Below are 19,808 nucleotides of genomic sequence, written 5' to 3' on the forward strand. Positions count from 1 at the left end.
TTCGCCAGTCTTGTATGGCCGGAGCCAGGAATAGTGCCGGGGGCTCCTGCGCTGTAAGGGGGGGGAGGGACCGGAGCCAGGAATAGAGCCGGGGGCTCCCGCGCTGTAACGGGGGGAGGGACCGGAGCCAGGAATAGAGCCGGGGGCTCCTGCGCTCTCTGCACAGACCTTCCTCCCGCCGAGCCCGGTCTGTGGCAGGAAGCCTCGTGTTGCAGGCTCCTGCTGTCACTTTCCTCTGTGGTATTTTCTGTTCCTGCTTTTCTCAGTAGCTGCCTCTCAGCAGAGGCGTGAGTGGAACTGTTTCCGTGGCTGAACGGTCCCTGTGGCGTCCCGGCTTGACCCCTGCCTGCTGCACTCACGCAGGGTCCCAGAGCCTGAGCCAGACTCCGTGTCCCAGGTGCCTAGTGCTGGGCTCAGGACCCCGCTCACCCGGCTGGGAGGCAGGACAGCTGGGGTGACCAGACGTCCCGGTTTTATAGGGACAGTCCCGCTATTTGGGGCTTTTTCTTAGATAGGCTCCTATTACGCCCCACCCCCATCCCGATTTTTCACATTTGCTGTCTGGTCACCTACAGCCCATGGCCAGGGGCTGGCCTGGACTCGGGAGCTCCAGGTTTAGTTCTGGGCTGATCCAGGGAGTCGCTGAGCAGCCTGCCCAGGGCTCAACACCCGTCAGTGGGGCAAGATTTGGAAAGAGCCCCCGACTGGGGGCTGACCCTGGCCCTGTCTCTGCACGGGCTGGGGAAATAGGCATTGGAGACAGCAAGGGGTCTGGGGACAGGGCCGTGGGGCTGTGCATAGCAGTGGGCAGGCCCTAGCCCCTTGGGGTGCACCTGTTGAGTTATCTGTTCTTTCTGCGTAGGATCCCACAGGGCGTCTCATCCCCAGGGCGTCTCCCCCGCCCGGCTCCCCTCAGAGCAGCAGCTGCAGCCGCCAGTGTCTTGTTTTGAGAGGCGTTTTTACAGCAATACCCATGCGGGCCTGTGTTGATGTCAGAGATCTCTGCTGGGGGCAGCAGGCGGGGCGGGCTGGGCTGGCCCCTAGTTCCTGGAGCTCATTCCCAGCCTGGCCCCGGCCCCCCCCCCCCCCCCACAGCTTTACCCTGGTGCTGGCGGATCCCAGAGGGCCCTGGCAGCCTCCTCCCTGGGCTCTTCCAGACATGCTGGGCCCAGGGCGCACGTTGGAGCTAAGGCCTGAGACCTTGAACCTGGAAGTTGAAGTTTTGAGCAGCTCTTTGTGTGACATTTTATGCAAATCACTTAATGAGCTAATTTGCATGTTTAGAATTGTGCATATTTAATGGTTTGGCTTGTCACTACACCCTCCCCAAGCATAGGGCGGGTGTGCAGCTGCCGGCTGCTGGGGGCCTGCGCTGTTGGCTGCTGAAGGCTGCAGGGGTCCTGGGATGGAGGCGGGTGGCAGCTGGGGGTGGGACCCTGCTGCCAATAGAGGGTGCCCCCAGCTGGGCCAGCGGGAGGAGGCGCCCAGCTGTCTGGAGAGCAACCCCCAGTCCGCTAGTGCCCGGCACGCAGAGCTGCAGCTCAGGGGCTGGGCAGAGCCAGGCTGGGCTGTGGGCGTGTGGGAAGGAGTGCCATAGGCGGGAGCATCCCTCCGGGTGCTTGACAGCCCTGGCCCTGGGCGCCGTGAAATCCCCACCCCCCAGGAACCTGGATCCTGCCCGCGCTGCTCACGCCCGTGTCCCTGGCTGGCAGCACCCTGCAGATCTTCCCGCAGCCTCGCGGCAGCACCCGGATCCAACCTGCCTCCAGCTCCATCAGCACCCTCCATCCTGGGGCTGCTGAACTCAGACCCCTTGGGAGCCCCGACTGGCCACGCTGGGGCTCAGAGTGGGCAGGACCCCCCAGGGCTCTCCTCTGTGCAGTGTCATAGAGGGGTTTCTCCTGCCCCCAGCCCCAGCCAGTCACTTCCCCCAGGACTGCCCTGCTCTGCCCACTGAGTACAGGCTGGGAGATGGTGGCAGCATGGGGCCTGGCGCAGGGCGGGGTTACAGACAGCTCTGTGCCAGAGCAGAGATGAAGGGGGCATGTCGGGGGTGACGGGGGGCTGGGTCAGCCTGGCACACCAGTAGCGGTGGTTGTGACAATGGGGGAACACCAGGAGCAAAGGGCGGCCCCACCCGGTGCTGGGGAACAGCTGAGGCAAGTTGTCCGCAAGGCACTGAGAGGCCGAGCGTGCCAGGTTTTCCCTAGCCCCAGAGACGGATGAGCTGGGCTGGGTGAGGCAGTGAGAGGGCAGAGCCACCTGCAGGGGGCTGGGGTCCAGAGCTGCCCGTTCTCACCACCCCCCTAACTCCCCTGGCTGTTGTTTTGCAGCTTTGTGGAACTTTTCGGGCACGAACGAGCATCACCTGCCGCTGCAGATCGGGGATACCGTGCACATCCTACAGGCCTCGGAGGGTAAGTGGGGCTGGGCACTGCAAGTGGGGGAACCGGCTCCACAGACCCCAGGAGAATCCTCTTGGACCTTTCACCGCCTGTGAAACCATCAGCCACACTCTTCTTGAAATCATGTCCTCCCTCGGCTTTTGGGATGCTGCCCTCTCCTGGTCCTCCTCCTCTCTCAGCTCCCTTCAGTGGATGTCCTCGTCCCCCTCCCGCTTTCCGTGTGGGGTCCCCTTCTCTTCTCCCTCTGCACCTGGGCTCTGGGTAACCCCGTTCTCAACCACAGAGTCAGCCACCCTCTCCATGCCCGACCCACTGATCTCCCTCTGCTCCAGACCGTCTCCTTTAGACCAAACGACAATCTTGGCCTTTCCCTCTGACGCCTCCTTGGGACTGTCTATCTAGCTGCCAGCTCCAGCTCCTAGTCTTCCCCCAAGCCCTCCCCGCTTGGACAACGCCACCATCCTGTTCTGTCACTCAGGCCTGTAACTGGGGCATTGTCTTCACCCCGGCCTCTCGCCAGGTCCTCACATGCAGCTGTGTGTAAATCTGGCTGGTTCTTTCTGCAGAGCGTCTGTGAGACAGGGCCGTTCGTATCCCTCCCCACAGCTCCCACTGTCCCCCAGGCTCTGATCAGTTACTGACTGTCCGTCCCGCCCTGCTCAGAACCATGCAGCTCCTAGCCCAGAGTAGGGTTGGAAGGTATCTAGTCCAACCCCCTGCTCAAAGCAGGATCAATCCCCAACTAAATCATCCCAGCCAGGGCTTTGTCAAGCCTGACCTTAAAAATCTCTAAGGAAGGAGATTCCACCACCTCCCTAGGTAACGCATTCCAGTGCTTCACCACCCTTCTAGTGAAAAAGTTGTTCTTAATATCCAACCTAAACCTCCCCCACTGCAACTTGAGACCATTACTCCTTGTTCTGTTATCTGGTACCACGGAGAACAGTCTAGATCCATCTTCTTTGGAACCCCCCGTTCAGGTAATTGAAAGCTGATATTAAATCTCCCCTCACTCTTCTCTTCTGCAGACTAAATAACCCCAGTTCCCTCAGCCTCTCCTCGTAAGTCATGTGCCCCAGCCCCTTAATCATTTTCGTTGCCCTCCGTTGGACTCTCTCAAATTTTTCCACATCCCTTCTGTACTGGGTGGACCAAAACTGGACACATTACTCCAGATGTGGCCTCACCAGTGTCGAATAGAGGGGATATCAGAGGGGTAGCCGTGTTAGTCTGAATCTGTAAAAAGCAACAGAGGGTCCTGTGGCACCTTTGAGACTAACAGAAGTATTGGGAGAATAAGCTTTCGTGGGTAAGAACCTCATTTCTTCAGATGCAAGTAATGGAAATCTCCAGAGGCAGGTATAAATCAGTATGGAGATAACGAGGTTAGTTCAATCAGGGAGCGTGAGGTGCTCTGCTAGCAGTTGAGGTGTGAACACCAAGGGAGGAGAAACTGCTTCTGTAGTTGGATAGCCATTCACAGTCTTTGTTTAATCCTGATCTGATGGTGTCAAATTTGCAAATGAACTGGAGCTCAGCAGTTTCTCTTTGGAGTCTGGTCCTGAAGTTTTTTTGCTGTAAGATGGCTACCTTTACATCTGCTATTGTGTGGCCAGGGAGGTTGAAGTGTTCTCCTACAGGTTTTTGTATATTGCCATTCCTGATATCTGACTTGTGTCCATTTATCCTCTTGCGTAGTGACTGTCCAGTTTGGCCAATGTACATAGCAGAGGGGCATTGCTGGCATATGATGGCATATATAACATTAGTGGACGTGTAGGGGAATGAGCCGGTGATGTTGTAGCTGATCTGGTTAGGTCCTGTGATGGTGTTGCTGGTGTAGATATGTGGGCAGAGTTGGCATCGAGGTTTGTTGCATGGGTTGGTTCCTGAGTTAGAGTTGTTATGGTGCGGTGCGTGGTTGCTGGTGAGAATATGTTTAAGGTTGGCAGGTTGTCTGTGGGCGAGGACTGGCCTGCCTCCCAAGGTCTGTGAAAGTGAGGGATCATTGTCCAGGATGGGTTGTAGATCACTGATGATGCGTTGGAGAGATTTAAGCTGAGGACTGTAGGTGATGGCCAGTGGAGTTCTGTTGGTTTCTCTTTTGGGCCTTTCTTGTAGCAGGAGGCTTCTGGGTACACGTCTGGCTCTATTGATTTGTTTCTTTATTTCCTTGTGTGGGTATAGTAGTTTTGAGAATGCTTGGTGAAGATCTTGTAGGTGTTGGTCCCTGTCTGAGGGGTTGGAGCAGATGCGATTGTACCTCAGTGCTTGGCTGTAGACGATGGATCGTGTGGTGTGACCGGGGTGGAAGCTGGAGGCATGAAGGTAGGCATAGTGGTCGGTGGGTTTTCGGTATAGGGTGGTGTTAATGTGGCCATCGCTTATTTGTACGGTGGTGTCTAGGAAGTGGACCTCCCGTGTAGATTGGTCCAGACTGGTGGGGTGGAAGCTGTTGAAATCATGGTGGAATTCTTCCAGGGTCTCCTTCCCATGGGTCCAGATGATGAAGATGTCATCAATATAGCGTAGGTAGAGAAGGGGCGTGAGTGGACGAGAGCTGAGAAAGCGTTGTTCCAGGTCAGCCATAAAAATGTTGGCAAATTGTAGGGCCATGCGGGTGCCCATAGCGGGGAATAGAGGGGAATAATCACTTCCGTCAATTTGCTGGCAATGCTCCTACTAATACAGCCCAATATGCCGTTGGCCTTCTTGGCAACAAGGGCACACTGCTGACTCATATCCAGCTTCTCGTCCACTGTAACCCCTAGATCCTTTTCTGCAGAACTGCTGCCTAGCCATTCGGTCCCTAGTCTGTAGCAGTGCATGGGATTCTTCCGTCCTAAGTGCAGGATTCTGCACTTGTCCTTGTTGAACCTCATCAGATTTCTTTTGGCCCAATCCTCCAATTTGTCTAGGTCACTCTAGACCCTATCCCTACCCTCCAGCGTATCTACCTCTCCCCACAGCTTAGTGTCATCCGCAAACTTGCTGAGGGTGAAATTCATTCCATCATCCAGATCATTAATAAAGACGTTGAACAAAACCAGCCCCAGGACCGACCCTTGGGGCACTCCGCTTGAAACCGGCTGCCAACTAGACATGGAGCCATTGATCACTACCCGTTGAGCCCGACGATCCAGCCAGCTTTCTATCCACCTTATAGTCCATTCATCCAGCCCATACTTCTTTAACTTGCTGGCAAGAATACTGTGGGAGACCATATCAAAAGCTTTGTTAAAGTCAAGGAATAACATGTCCACTGCTTTCCCCTCATCCACAGACCCAGTTATCTCCTCATAGAAGGCAGTCAGGTTAGTCAGGCATGACTTGCCCTTGGTGAATCCATGTTGACTGTTCCTGATCACTTTCCTCTCCTCCAAGTGCTTCAGAATGGATTCCTTGAGGACCTGCTCCATGATTTTGCTGGGGACTGGGAAAGTGAGGCTGACTGGTCTGTAGTTCCCCGGGTTCTCTTTCTATACTTTTTAAAATATGGGCACTATATTTGCCTTTTTCCAATCATCCGGGACCTCCTCCGATCGCCACAAATTTTCAAAGATCATGGCCAATGACTCTGCAATCGCATCAGCCAATTCTCTTAGCACCCTCGGATTCATTAGATCTGGACCCATGGACTTGTGCTCGTCCAGCTTTTCTAAATAGTCCTTAACCTGTTATTTCACCACTGAGGGCCGCTCACCTCCTCCCCATACTGTGCTGCCCAGTGCAGCAGTCTGGGAGCTGACCTTGTTTGTGAAGACCACGGCAAAAAAAGCATTGAGTACTTCAGCTTTTTCCACATCCTCTGTCACTAGGTTGCCTCCCCCATTCAGTAAGGGGCCCACACTTTCCTTGACCTTCTTCTTGTTGCTAACATACCTGTAGAAACCCTTCTTGTTACCCTTCACATCCCTTGCTAGCTGCAACTCCAATTGTGCCTTGGCCTTTCTGATTACACCCCTGCATGCTCGAGCACTATTTTTATACTCCTTCCTCGTCATCTGACCAAGTTTCCACTTCTTGTAAGCTTCCTTTTTGAGTTTAAGCTCACCAAAGATTTCACTGTTAAGCCAAGCTGGTCGCCTGCCATATTTGCTATTCTTTCTGCACTTTGGGATGGTTTTTTCCTGCAACCTCAGTAAGGCTTCTTTAAAATACAACCAGCTCTCCTGGACTCCTTTGCCCTTCATGTTATTCTCCCAGGGGATCCTGCCCATCAGTTCCCTAGGGAGTCAAAGTCTGCTTTTCTGAAGTCCAGGGTCCGTATTCTGCTGCTCTCCTTTCTTCCTTGTGTCAGGATCCTGAACTCGACCATCTCATGGTCACTGCCTCCCAGGTTCCCATCCACTTTTGCTTCCCCTACTAATTCTTCCCTGTTTGTAAGCAGCACTGTGCCCACAGCACCCTCCGCTGGCTCCCCCTTCTCCACTGGATCCAACATGAGCTGCTTGTCTTCGCATTCATGGCATGACCCATCCCCATGCTGCCTGTCTGTGCTCACCTCCCATCAGCCCGTGACACCAGCCTCCAGCACTCACTTGTTCTAGGTTCAAACAAGCTCCTTCGTGCCTTCTCCCTCGCCCCCATGCTGGGGAGGAGGGCCCCGTAAACCTCTGAAAAACTAACTCATTGTCCGGCTTCAAACTCCCTGAGCACTCTGCTTTGCCGCCATGCTGACAAAAATACCTGAGAGTGATTCAGGGGCTGGTGTGCTGAGACCACTGCCTGTCACGCTGGCCATGGTCTGGTTGTTCTCTTGTGCTCCCCTGGAGGTCTGTCTCTGCTTGTCTCTTGTTGTACACAGGTTGTCAGCTCCTTGGGCAGGGTCTGTCTCTGTTCTGGGTTTGGCTCCAAGGCGCTTTGAGACACAACAATACACAACAATAGCAGCCAGCCCCCAGCAATACCTCCCCTCAGCAGCCAGTCCCCCCACTACAGTCCCCGTAGCCACCGCTCCTGCTGGGAGAGCCTGGGCTGGAGTAGCCAGGAGCTCCCCCCACAGCCAGGGATCCTGCCCCGTCCCCCATAGCGCCCCTGTGGGGAGAGACTGGGACTGGGGTAGCCGGGAGCACCCCCCCAAACCCATCACTCCTGCCCTGCCCCCCACAGTGCCCCCTGCTGGGAGAGACCGGGACTGGGGTAGCCGGGAGCACCCCCCCAAACCCATCACTTCTGCCGTGCCCCCCACAGCGCCCCCTGCGGGGAAAGACCGGGGCTGGAGTCACCGGGGGTTCCCGCCCCAGCCAGTGCTTCTGCCCCACCCCCCCACAGCGCCCCCTGTGGGGAGACTGGGGCTGGAGTCACCGGGAGCACCCCCCCAATACCCAGCACTCCTGCCCCTCCCCTCACAGCGCCCCCTGCGGGGAGAGACCAGGGCTGGAGTCACCGGGAGCACCCCCCCATACCCATCACTCCTGCCCTGCCCCCCGCAGCGCCCCCTGCGGGGAGAGACCGGGGCCGGGGCTGGAGTCACCGGGAGCACCCCCCCATACCCATCACTCCTGCCCCGCCCCCCACAGCGGGAAGTGCTCTCCTTTCAGAGGCCCTTGGGTGTCTCACTGGCTGTTGTTCGCTTGCAGGCTGGTACAGAGGGTACTCGCTCAGGAACAGAGCCACCTGGGTAAGTCTGCTGCTCCTCGCGGTGCGGAGGGGCCGGGGTGCTCGTGCTCTCCATTGTCCCAGGGCTGGGCCCCAGAGCTGCTGTGGGGCGCTGGGGACACGGCGCGTGGCCTGAGGCTGAGCTCATGCTCTCTCCGCGTGGCGTCCCCTGCAGGAAATCGCCGGGCCTTGCGGGGAGTGACTTTAACCTGGTTTGGGGGCTCTGAGGCTCCCCTGATGCCTGCTCTGGCCCCATCAAGGACCTGGCCCTGGGTTGACCCACATCCGACTGGGTCGGGGGGTTCCTGCCCCATGAGGGCCGACACCCCTCCCTCTGGCTCTGCCCCCCAGATCAGGGTCGCTGTGCTGACGACTTCTCCTCTCCCCAGGGCATATTCCCTGTCACACTGATCCACCTGAAGGGCGCCCATGTGGAGCAGAGGGGGTAGGTACCGGGGGGGGGCAGGGAGGGGCTCTGGGCTGACTCAGCAAATGTTTTACTGGTCAGGGGGCTGGGTCCTCCCTGAACTGCACCTCACTGGGCCCATCACCCCCCCCCCCCCCGACACGTCCTAGTGCTTGGCCGGGTCCTACCCCCCCCCCCCCGCCCGCCATCCCAGTGCTTAGCCGGGTTCTACCTTCCCCCAGCCCCCATCCCAGTGTTTGGCCGGGTCCTGCCCCCCCACCCCCGTCCCAGTGCTTAGCTGGGCCCTGCCCCCCCACCCCCATCCCAGTGCTTAGCTGGGCTCTGCCCCCGTCCCAGTGCTCGGCCAGGCCCTTCCCCCGCCCCTGTCGCAGAGCTCGGCCGGGCCCTGCCCCCCCTGTCCCAGTGCTCAGCTGGGTCCTCCCTGACCTGCACCTCACTGGGCTCAACCCCCCCCCCCGACATGTCCCAGTGCTTAGCCAGGTCCTACCTCTCCCCCCTCCCATCCCAGTGCTCAGCTGGGTCCTGCCCCCCCACCCCAGTCCCAGTGCTTAGCTGGGCCCTGCCCCCCCACCCCGGTCCCAGAGCTTAGCCGGGTCCTCTCCCTCCTCCCATCCCAGTGCTCGGCTGGGCCCTTATGCCTCCCGCCACCCGTCCCTGTGTTTGGCCAAACGTCTTGCCCTCCCAGTCCCAACACTTGGCCGGGCCCCTCCCCTGGCGCGAGGTGGGGCAAGCAGCCCAGCGCCCCAGGTCTGTGCCTGGCCTGGTTCTAAGCTCTCCTAACCCCATCCCCTCCCCCAGCCTGGTCCATGGGCTGCTTGCAGTAACCAGCCTGCAGCTCCGGGATTCGCTCCCCTTCTCACCTGGCCAGGCCAGGGCTCTAGCTGCCAGTGGGTCCCTGGCCGGGGTGGGCAGCCCCCTCAGGGGGAAGCTGGGCCCAGGGAGAGCGATGCAGGGTCTCTGTGGGGCTCCCTGAGGCTGAAGGCTGGCGCTGCCGCAGGACTCCGGCGCAGGCGGGAACTGGGGCTGCTAAGCTCAGGGACCCCCACGTGGGGGGCGGGGATGGGGCTGAGCCTCCTCGCGACGTGCAGGGCTCGGCCTCACCAGCTCTCTGGCCAGGGCGGAGGAGAACATTGTGCCGGCGGAGATGCCGATGGTGCAGGAGATCACCACCACGCTGCGGGAATGGGCCACCATCTGGAAGCAGCTCTACGTGGTGAGCCTGGGGCCCAGCAGTAGGGAAGCCCCGGGGACTGGCCCACCCCCTGGGGATGGGCCACCAGCTCTCGGCACAGGAAGGGGAGGGGGATGCACAGGTCAAGCGCCAGCCTTTGGGATGGGGGCTCTGGGAACCATGCGGGGTGGGTCCCAGGCTGAGTGCTGTGAAGTCAGAGATGGGGGCTGTGGGAACCGTGGGGGGGGGCTCTTTGGGATGGGGGCTGCGATGGGGTCAGGAATGGGGCCTGTGGGAACCGCGGGGGGGCTCTTTGGGATGGGGGCTGCAGGGGCTGTGAGGGGTCAGGGATGGGGACTGTGAGAACTGCGGGGGGGCGCTTTGGGATGGGGGCTGCAGGGGCGGGGGGGGGTCAGGGATGGGGGCTGTGGGAACTGCGGGGGGTTGGCCTTTCTGGGATGGGGTCAGCAGGGGTCAGGGAAGAGGGGCCACGTGGATTGGGCTCTCCACTGCGAGGGCTGCGGGTGATCAGCTCTCTGGATCGGGCATGACTCTTGCCCCCTTGTTGCCCTGCAGATGGGGCAGAAGGAGCGATACGGGCAGGTCAGGAGGATGATGTGTGAGCTGATGGAGAGGCGCTCGCAGCTGCTCTCTGGGACACTCCCCAAGGATGAGCTCCTGGAGCTCAAGAAGGAGGTGACCAGCAAGATCGACTACGGGAACAAGTGAGAGCAGGCAGGGGACAGGAAAGGGTGGGGCTGTGATGGGGGGGCCAAGGCAGGGGCATGGGCCAGAGAGGCTGTAGGTAGGGGTTTGGGACTGGAGAGGGGCTGTAGGCGAGGGCAGGGTGGAGCCGGGGAAGGGCTGTAGGTGGGGGCAGGGTGGAGCCGGGGAAGGGTTGTAGGCGGGGGGTTGGGACCGGAGGGGGGGTGGTGGCGGGGGCAGGGGGGAGCCGGGGGGGGGCTGTAGGGGGGGGCAGGGTGGAGCCGGAGAGGGACCAGGGATGGGCACTAGTACGTGACGTGGGTGCACTGGAGAAAGTGAGAGCATGGGGAATGAGACAGCCTGGGTGTGCGAGGCACACAAGTGTGCAATCAGCATAGTGTGAGCGAGGACCCAGGGGGCAGGGAGGGCCCTGCAGTGCGTGGATCAGGAACAGTGAGGGGGTTGGGGGTCACCCGTGGTGACCCCTGGCATGACCCTTGCTGCAGTCCTGGGTGAGGCCCCTTCCTGCCCCAAGGTGGGCACCTGCTGGGCCTGCAGGCTGGATCCACGGCCAGGGACCGGAGGGGCTGGGCGTTTGCTCCACGACAAGGTGGCTGGGTGCTGCTCTGTGTGTGGCTGGGCTGGGCCAGAGGCCTTGGAGAGTCCAGGTCCCTGCCCCACGCCTGGAGTCGTGTTCATGCCCCGTCCTGTGCTCTGCAGGATCCTGGAGCTAGACCTGGTTGTGCGTGACAAGAACGGGAACATCCTGGACCCCGACAGAACCAGCATCATCAGCCTCTTCCAGGCTCACAAACAGGCCACAAGCATGATCAGTGAGCGCATCCAGGAAGAGATGGTGAGCGCCCAGCCCTGGCCCCCTCGCCCAATCCCTCCTCCCGGACTCTGCCCCACCCCATGCTAACAGGTGTGCTGGCCCTGCCCGGCTGAGAGGCACTGCCCACGGGAGTCCATACACAGAGAAAGGGAGTTCCAGCCCCCTGCCAGGTTGGGGGTCTCCCTGCCCCACCCAGGCCCCTGCGCTGAGCTTCAGGCTATCCTGCTGCCCACCACTCCGGGCCAGCTCCAGGCAGGAGCCAGGCTGGGGAGGGGCCAGGCAGGTGGGAGTCCTTTTGGCCTTGACCTCTGCCCGTCTCCCCGCAGTGCTCCCAGCACAGCGAGCTGGGCTGCAGTGCCCACCTGGCCTCGCCCTCCCACAACCTCTACCTCTGCGTCCGCAACTTCGTCTGCAACATCGGGGAGGAGGCCCAGCTCTTCACGGCGCTCTACGACCCCGGCCAGCAGAAGATGATCAGGTACCGGCCCCCAGGGAGGGACACAGGGGGTTTAACCCAGCTTTGGGGGCCTCACCAGGAGAGCCCCGGACCAGGGCTGCTGCTCTGATGGGACCTGGCTGACTCCTGAGCCTTGGCCTGCGGGAAGTTGCCAAGTGACCTGCCCCTGGGTCAGTGGCCCGGGGGAGCCTGGGTCAGGGATCCCAGCGCCTGGCACTATGGAGTCAGCAGTTTCCAAACCAGACCTGGAGCAATAGTAGAGCCACTGCCCTGAGCCGTGTGAGCCCAGATGGCTTGCCTGGGACATCGCTCACTGGCCGATGACTTGTCTCCTCTCCCCCACCCCTGCCCACTGACCGGCTGGTGATAACCAGCCCTCCCCTTCCCCCCACTGACCAGAGATAACTCACCCCACCCTCCATTGACTGACCAGTAGGGTTGCCAACTTTCTAATAGTACACAACCGAACTCTCGTTCCCTGCCCCTTCCCTGAGGCCGTGCCCCTTCTCAGATGCCCCGCCCCTTCTCAGAGATCCTGCCCCCACTCCGTCCATCCCCCCCTCCTGCCCTCACTTGCTCTCCCCCACCCTCACTCACTTTCACTGGGCTGGGGCAGGGGGTCGGGGTGCAGGATGGGGTGAGATCTCCGGCTGGGGGTGTGGACTCTGGGGTGGGGCCAGAAATGGTCATTCAGGGTGCAGGAGGGGGCTCAGGGCTGGGGCAGGTTGTGGGAGGGGGTGAGGGCTCGGGGAGGGAGTTTGGGTGAAAGAGGGGGTGCAGGATGCAGGCTCTGGGAGGGGGCTCAGGTCTGGGCCAGGGGCTTGGGGTGCAGGTGGGGGGTCAGGGTTTGGCAGGGGGTTGGGGTGCGGGCTCTGGGAGGGTGTTAGAGTGCAGGAGGGGGCTCAGGGCTGGGGCAGGGGGTTGGGGAGTGGGAGGGGGTGAGAGGTCTAGGCTCTGGGAGGGGGCTCAGAGCTGGGGCAGAGGGTTGGGGTGCGGGGTCTGTGAGGGAGTTAGGGTGCGGGAGAGGGTTCCGACCTGGGGCAGGGGGTTGGGGTGCAAGAGGGGATAGGGGTGTGGGCTCCAGCCAGTCGGCACTTACATCAGGCGGCTCCCGGTCGGCGGCGCAGCGGGGCTAAGGCAGGCTCCCTGCCTGCCCTGGCTCCGTGCAGCTCCTGGAAGTGGCCAGCATGTGGTTCCCGGCCAACGGGAGCTGCGGAGCTGGCACTGGGGACGGGGACAGTGTGTGGAGCTTCCCTGATTGCCCCTCTGCCTAGGGGCTGCAGGGACATGCTGGCCACTTCCAGGAGCTGCGCGGAGCCAGGGCAGGCAGGAAGCCTGCCTTAACCCCGCTGCACCGCCAACTAGACTTTTAACGGCCCGATCAGTGGTGTTGACCAGAACCGCCAGGGTCCTTTTTCGAATGGGCGTTCTGGTCGAAAACCGGACACCTGGCAACCCTAACGACCCGTGATAAGTGACACCCCCCCACTGACTGACCAGTGATATCTGACCCCACCCCCAGTGACTGACCAACTGGGGATAACTGCCCCTGTCCCCCTGAGGGGGAGAGGTACCCCCTGTTCAGGGAGGGTTGGCCTGGCAGGAGCACACAGACCCTGCCCTGGGCCGGGGAACTCCCCGCTGAGGCCAGGGCTTTTGGCCCCCTGCTGAGAGCTGAGGCTTCATATGGCATGAGACCCAATGGGACTCAATATGTTGCCGTCCTAACCTGAGGCAGCCGGGGGGCACCCAGCGGGCCCGGGGGCTGGGCAGCTGTTTCTTTCTCTGTAGGGAGGGGAGACAGCCTTCACCTTGGGGAAGCCCTTCCTTCCTGATGCAGCCTGTCTCTGGCTCTCCCTTCGTCTCTCTCTGACACCAGAGGATGGTTTTTAAAGGTCACTGGAGCCCCGAACTGGCCTCACATGTCTCTGGTTAACCTGAGGTCACCTGTTTTCAGCTCAGAGGGAACAGGCCCTTCACCCTTCCTGGGCTGAGAGATCTGCCTGCCCCTCTCTCTCATATCCGTCAGGACTAGTTTGTCCCGCGGGCGCCCAGCGTGGCTCTCAGCCCCCAGCCGTTCCAAATACGCCCCACAATAACTTCCCTCCTGGCTGTGCTGACACCCCGTGGGCTATTCTGGTGTCTGCTGCCCAGGAGAGCCAAGGTCTCTGGGAGCTGCCGAGGGTGACGGTAGATGTACATGTGGGGAATTGCCTTCCCACGGGAGTGTTTCTGCCTACAGGGACCTGTTAACCTTCCTCTGTGATGAAAACTGACCGGTTAATGTTACTATGTGTCTCCTGTCCCTAGCCTTGCCCCCCGAACCCACTGCCTTTGTACTGAATGTGATCCACTTTACCCTCCAGCCCTCGCCCCAGGGCCCGGCAGTCCTGCGCGCCAGGTCTCTGCTGTGCTGGGCTCACTGGCCGAGTGCGTCTCATGGCCCCCCTCTGGCGGTGGGTCTCCGTCACGGCTCATAGTCACATGTCGCTCAAATGACAGATGGGTGCTGGGGAGCCACGGGCCAGACTGAGTTCGGGCTCTGCAGAGGCCTGTGTTTGGGGGGCACTTTGTGGATCCATGTGATGGGAAGGGATTTGTGTGAAAGTGGGTCCCTGAATTCACTCAGAGAGAAAATGCCCTTCAGACAGGAGTGAGAGCGAAAAGCCCCGGGTCGGCCACCTGTCACACCCTGCAGCTGTGGGTCTCCCCTGGGCTGGATTCTGGGGAAGCAGAAGGGAGGTGTCACAGAGTGTGGGGGAGTCAGGGCCCTGCACCCCTCACTTCCTGCGATTCACATGGACTCTCAGCCAGCCAGTAACACAAAAGGTTTATTAGACGACAGGAACACAGTCCCAAGCAGGGCTTGTAGGTAAAACCAGGTCCCTCTGGGGGGCGAGGACCTTAGACCCCAGACTTGGGGTTCCCTGCGTCTTCCCAGCCAGCCAAACTGAAACCAAAAGCCCCTCCAGCCAGCTCTCTCCCTTTGTCCAACTTCCTGGGCAAAGGCGTGGACTCCGCATCCCCTTCCTGGCTCAGGTTACAGGCTCAGGTACCGTCCCTCACCTAAAGTCATCCCCTGCTCTCCCATCCCCCATGCAGACAGTCCCAGTAAAACTAAATGACATTCCCAAGGCAATCCACCCCGCTCCCTGCTGGTCACAGGCGTGCTGCTGAAAGACAGAGGAGAGAGGGCAGAGACGGAGCCGTGCTTGGGGAAGGCCAGGCTGAGCCAGGGCTGCAGGGTGAACAAAGAGGTGGCAGTGGCGGATTAGCCTCTGAGCCAATGAGGCCCATGTCCAGGGGCCCCAGACCATTGGGGACCCCCCGAAAAATGGGCGCCCCCACGCCCTGACCTGCTCCAGCCGCCTTCCCGGCGCTCCTGCCAGGGAGCGGGGCAAGCCCCTGTGCTCAACCCCATTTCCCCGGCAGGAGCGCAGTGTCACTGGTTGGCCTCAGAGACCAGGGTGCTTCCCTGCCCCCCTGGCTGCCCATGCCTGAGCTGTGCCGATCCGGGGCTTACAGAGAGGCCTGACTTGTTTCCAGGGGTGTCATGTCCCACTCCGGAGAGAGAGTGGAGCCTTGGCAGCCCCTTGCAGTGCTTGGCCCAGAGCCAGTTCTTTCCCATCCCACTAGGGTCTCTGCCCCCTCCTCAGCCCAAGAGAGTCACTGCCATAGGCTTGGTTGTTAAACGGGGGTTTGTTCTTGCGCCCTGCCCCATGTAGGGCTCTGCTCCAGGGCTGTGTGGTGCTTGCCATGTGTCTGCGTCCTGTCCCACCACATGCCATTCTCCTCCGGAAGGAGGCTCGCTGAGTGCGTGCTTTGCAATCAGAGTCAGTAGCATCTCCAAGGCCCAGATGGGATCCCCGGTACCTGCATTAAGGCGAGGAGGGCTGGTAGGATAGGCAGCTTCCCACAGGGCTGTTTGAGTAGGACAGGGGCTGCCTAGGGCATGCTGGAAGGGAGAGAACAGGACATGTGGGGAAGGGGATAAAGCTTGGCCCTCGCTGTCTCTCTTTCACTGGGCTTGAGCACCGAACCGGGCTCTGCATGGGAGCTGGCAGAGCCTGCGTCAGCTGCCCCCATCACATCCCCAGGGTGCTGATCGGGCCTGGCCTCTCCTGCTTGCAGACCCTGTGCTCGATGGCTGTCCCCTCCTGTCTGTGAGCCGGAGGCCCAGGGCTACAGTCCCGCCCGCCCAGCTCAGGGCAGCACCACCCTTGAGAGGCTGGGCCCTATGCCCCTCCCCCCTGGGCTCCTGGCTGTGTCCTGCAGCGGGGAGTCTCCTGACGCTGTCTGGTTCTCTTTGCAGCGAGAACTATCTGATCCGCTGGGCCAGCACGGGGGTCCCCCAGGACATCGAGTTGCTCAACAACCTGAAGGCCATCTTCACGGTGAGCATGGGTACCCTCTTGCCCTGCCTGACAGCATGCCTCTGGCACCCAGACGCCTGAGCCAGGATCGAGCCCTGTCACCAGGGGACTGCACAGAGACGGGGACACAGAGCCTGCCCCACAGGACCAGTAGCCCCAGCAGTCCCGAGGTGGACGGAAAAATGCCGGATGGACATGTCTGTCTAGTTACAGCGATTGAATATTTTTCACAGTATGCCTACCATCCCCCACAGCTGGGCCACCATGCCCCCCCACTCCACCTGGGCCATCATGCCCCTCCCCATCCTCACTGCAACTGGGCCCTATTCCCCTCCCCCACCGCAGCTGGGCCACCATGCCCCTCCCCCACCGCAGCTGGGCCACCATGCCCCTCTCCATCCTCACCGCAGCTGGGCCCTATGCCCCTCCCCCACCGCAGCTGGGCCACCATGCCCCTCTCCATCCTCACCGCAGCTGGGCCCTATGCCCCTCCCCCACCGCAGCTGGGCCACCATGCCCCTCCCCCACCGCAGCTGGGCCACCATGCCCCTCCCTGGCCTTCCCCCACCTGGCTTCCAGCCCCTCTCCCCAGCTCCGCCTTGACTGGTCCTTGGTCCCAGTGCTCTGCTAGGGTGACCACCTGTGTTGGATGAAAATAAGGGAAAACCATATGACAAATGAGGGGTAACACTTTGTTTTAAGGGACATTTTAGTGAAACTCCAGCATGCCATGTATTTCCCTCTCACATCTACATTTCTACTGCCCTTCAGTATACACCTGCAATTATCATACGCGGCAACTGAATGTTTAAAATGGTCTCCATGATCAATTTTAATACATTTCAGTCCATCTGAAAATAAGCAGTGGGTGCTCACCCTAGCTCCTGGTTCCACCGTCTGCTCCTTTAGATCCTTCTGTGGCCCATTTCCTCTGTGACACTCAGACACCAGGGCCCCAACTGCCCCCCTCTCCCCGGGCTTTCCTGTGGGCCCATCTCCTCGGCTGGGGCTTGCCTTGATTTCTCGCAGGCCCCAGGCAGGGGAACAGAGGGCATGTGGCTCCTACTGACCAAGGCCTGGTCTACACTAGGCACTTACAGCCATGTAGCTACGTCTTGCAGGGGTGTGAAAAATCCACACCCCAGAGCAGCTCCATTAAAGTGACTGAACCCCCAGTGCAGACAACACTAGGTTGATGTCAGAAGGCTACCGCCTCTCGGGGGGGTGGATTGCTTGTGCCAGTGGGAGAACACCTCCCCTCAGTGTAGGCAGTGTCCACACTGAAACGCTGCAGCTGCTCCGCAGTAGTGTTTTAAGTGTAGACCTGTCCCGAGCTGTATTCTCACGGCACAAGCTGCACCGAGACTGTCCCCAGGAAGGGGCCAAGGCAGCTGGCCAGAGAAAGGGGAAGTCTATATGTAAATGAAGCTGATAAACAGCATGAGCACAAAGCCAGCTCCCGCCCCACCATGCTCTTCTGCTGTAGCTGATCATCCAGCCCCGCCTCTGCACAGCACTTGGCCCAGGTGAGGTCCGGCTGCAGGCATAGGTCCGTGCACTAGAGTTACTGCTGTCTCCCACATGAAAAATCAGGAGCGGCTGAGGGACCTGCTCATTTCCAGCATGTCAGGCTGGGCTGAGCCCGCCATGCTCACAGGCAGGTGTCCTGGGAGGGACTCGCTCTGTTCTGTCACCACTGCCTGGTGCCCTTTGGCCGCTGCATGGCTTGTGCACAGGCTGAAGCACCACATCTCAGCGTGTCCCTCTGACTCACTAGAGCCCTGCTTAGTGCCCTCTGGGGACCTATCCCACAATTCCCAGTAGCCCCCAGAAGCAGTGCACTCTGGGAGATTTTGAAAGGCCGGGCGGGGATTGTTAGCACTGTTTAAGCTAGCCCCCTAGTGCCATCCATCCCCGCCAGCGCTGACATGGCGCCCCCAAGCTGAGGACTAGCCTGCCCCATGTGGCATCAGAACCCCCTGGGGTGGGACGTGGGACCTGCTGGCCAGGCCTTTGTGCTCTGCTGGGCCTTTCTCTGAGTTTCTCTCCCCCTCCTCAGGACCTGGGCAGCAAGGACTTGAAACGAGAGAGGCTCTTCCTGGTGTGTCAGATTGTGCGGGTGGGGCGCATGGACCTGAAGGAGACCTACACGCGGAAACTGAGCACGGGCCTCAGACGGCCCTTTGGCGTCTCAGGTGAGTGTGGGCCCTGGATGCATTTGTTCCTGGCTGACAGCGTGCAGCAGCCCTCGGCCCCAGCAGTGCTGCCCCTCCACTGGCTGCTCAGCCAAAGGGCTGCAGCTGGCTTGGCCTGTGTCCCTGGCCTGAGGTGGGGGCTGCATGGCCGCAGTGTTGGCCTGTCAGCCCGTGACCCTGTCCCGGCCCTCACCTGGGCCAGCATCCCTGCTCACTGCCAGATTTGGCCCCCTTATTTACAGCTGAAGGTGGGGAGAGGCCAGTCCCATCCACTCACCCCCAGCCCATCCCTTGGGGCAGAGCAGAACCTCTCCCCAGAGCCTCTTCCCCAAGGCTTTGTCAGGCTGGTTACAAGTGTCCCAGTGCCGGGACTCAGCCCTGCCCCAGGAGACTGATTGACTGTCAAGCCAGAAGGGACCAATGTGACCATCCGATCTCCAGCGTATCACAGGCCACAGCTGTCTCTTTGCAGGGCGTTTCTCTGAGCTGCAGCTGAAATTCCCCTTTTGGGGTTTGCCCTAGTCGGCTTAGTGACACACGCCGAACACACCTCCCTCGGTGGGCTCACACCCCTCACATGGGCTTTTGTCACACCCCCCGAGTTGTCTCTGTGCTGAGCCAGACAGACTTGGCACTTCCTGGTACGGCTCTGGAGCTGCTCCAGCTCCCTCTGCTTTGTCACTGTCCTTCTGGGCCTTAGGGTCCTGGGGCTGTGCAGGGGCTGGGGGTCCGCCCAGGGTCAGAGAGAGGGGAACTCGTCCCTCTCATTGTTAGTGAGCAGAGGACAATAGCGTCTCTATCCTGGGAGATGGCAGCAGGCGCAGCCGCTGTGGGGAGGAAGCAAGTGATCAGTCAGATCAGGGGTGAGCTCCTGCTGGCATGTTGTGAGGCCTTTGCTTGTGTATCCTCATCAGCTGCATTAGGTTTTTACCACCACACTCCACTGCCAGCTCCTGTCTCGTTTGCTGCCTCGTCCCACTCAGACCCTCTTACCACTCCTGCTCTCACTAGGGAGCTCAGGGCATGTTATTCCCCCAGCTCAGGTCGACACAGGTCATGCAGTGCCTACACTCGCCCTGCGTCGAGGTCGAGCCCGGTTCTGCACTGTTTGGGGAGGTGGTTTTCCTGCGTTGCTGGAATGGGGTGCTTACTTTGGCTGCAGACAAATGTGAGTGTAAACACACATGTAGGTCCAAGCCAGGCGACTTATAGCAACCTAACTGTGTAGTGTAGCCCAGGCCAAAGTCTCATGTGGCAGTTTCCTGCTCAGCTGGTGGGTTCTGTCCTTGTCCTCGCTGGAGGTATGTCTACACTACGAAATTAGGTCAAATTTATAGAAGCCGGTTTTATAGAAATCGGTTTTATACAGTCGATTGTGTGTGTCCCCACATAAAATGCTCTAAGTGCATTAAGTCGGCGGACCGCGTCCACAGTACCGAGGCTAGCGTCGACTTCCAGAGCGTTGCACTGTGGGTAGCCGTGGGTAGCTATCCCACAGTTCCTGCAGTCTCCGCCGCCCATTCGAATTCTGGGTTGAGATCCCAATGCCTGATGATGCAAAAACAGTGTTGCGGGGGGTTCTGGGTACATGACATCAGGCCCCTCCCCCTCCGTCAGAGCAACGGCAGACAATCGATTC

At 60.2% G+C, this 19,808-nt stretch overlaps 1 protein-coding gene across 1 annotated transcript in view; it reads left to right on the forward strand.

Moving 5' to 3' along the window:
- LOC117878454 (dedicator of cytokinesis protein 2-like) overlaps window positions 1-19,808 on the forward strand; it is a gene marked incomplete in the record, with an annotated part of 325,642 nt that overhangs the window by 10,542 nt on the left and 295,292 nt on the right. The window contains 9 exon segments of the mRNA XM_034772650.1: window positions 2,334-2,417; window positions 7,988-8,028; window positions 8,396-8,451; window positions 9,550-9,646; window positions 10,181-10,329; window positions 11,030-11,165; window positions 11,471-11,622; window positions 15,914-15,995; window positions 18,034-18,169. Of these exon segments, the coding sequence (XP_034628541.1) occupies window positions 2,334-2,417; window positions 7,988-8,028; window positions 8,396-8,451; window positions 9,550-9,646; window positions 10,181-10,329; window positions 11,030-11,165; window positions 11,471-11,622; window positions 15,914-15,995; window positions 18,034-18,169 (933 nt within the window).

The sequence above is a fragment of the Trachemys scripta genome, chromosome 5 (genome assembly GCF_013100865.1).
Source record: "Trachemys scripta elegans isolate TJP31775 chromosome 5, CAS_Tse_1.0, whole genome shotgun sequence".
In the NCBI taxonomy this organism is placed as follows: domain Eukaryota; kingdom Metazoa; phylum Chordata; order Testudines; family Emydidae; genus Trachemys; species Trachemys scripta.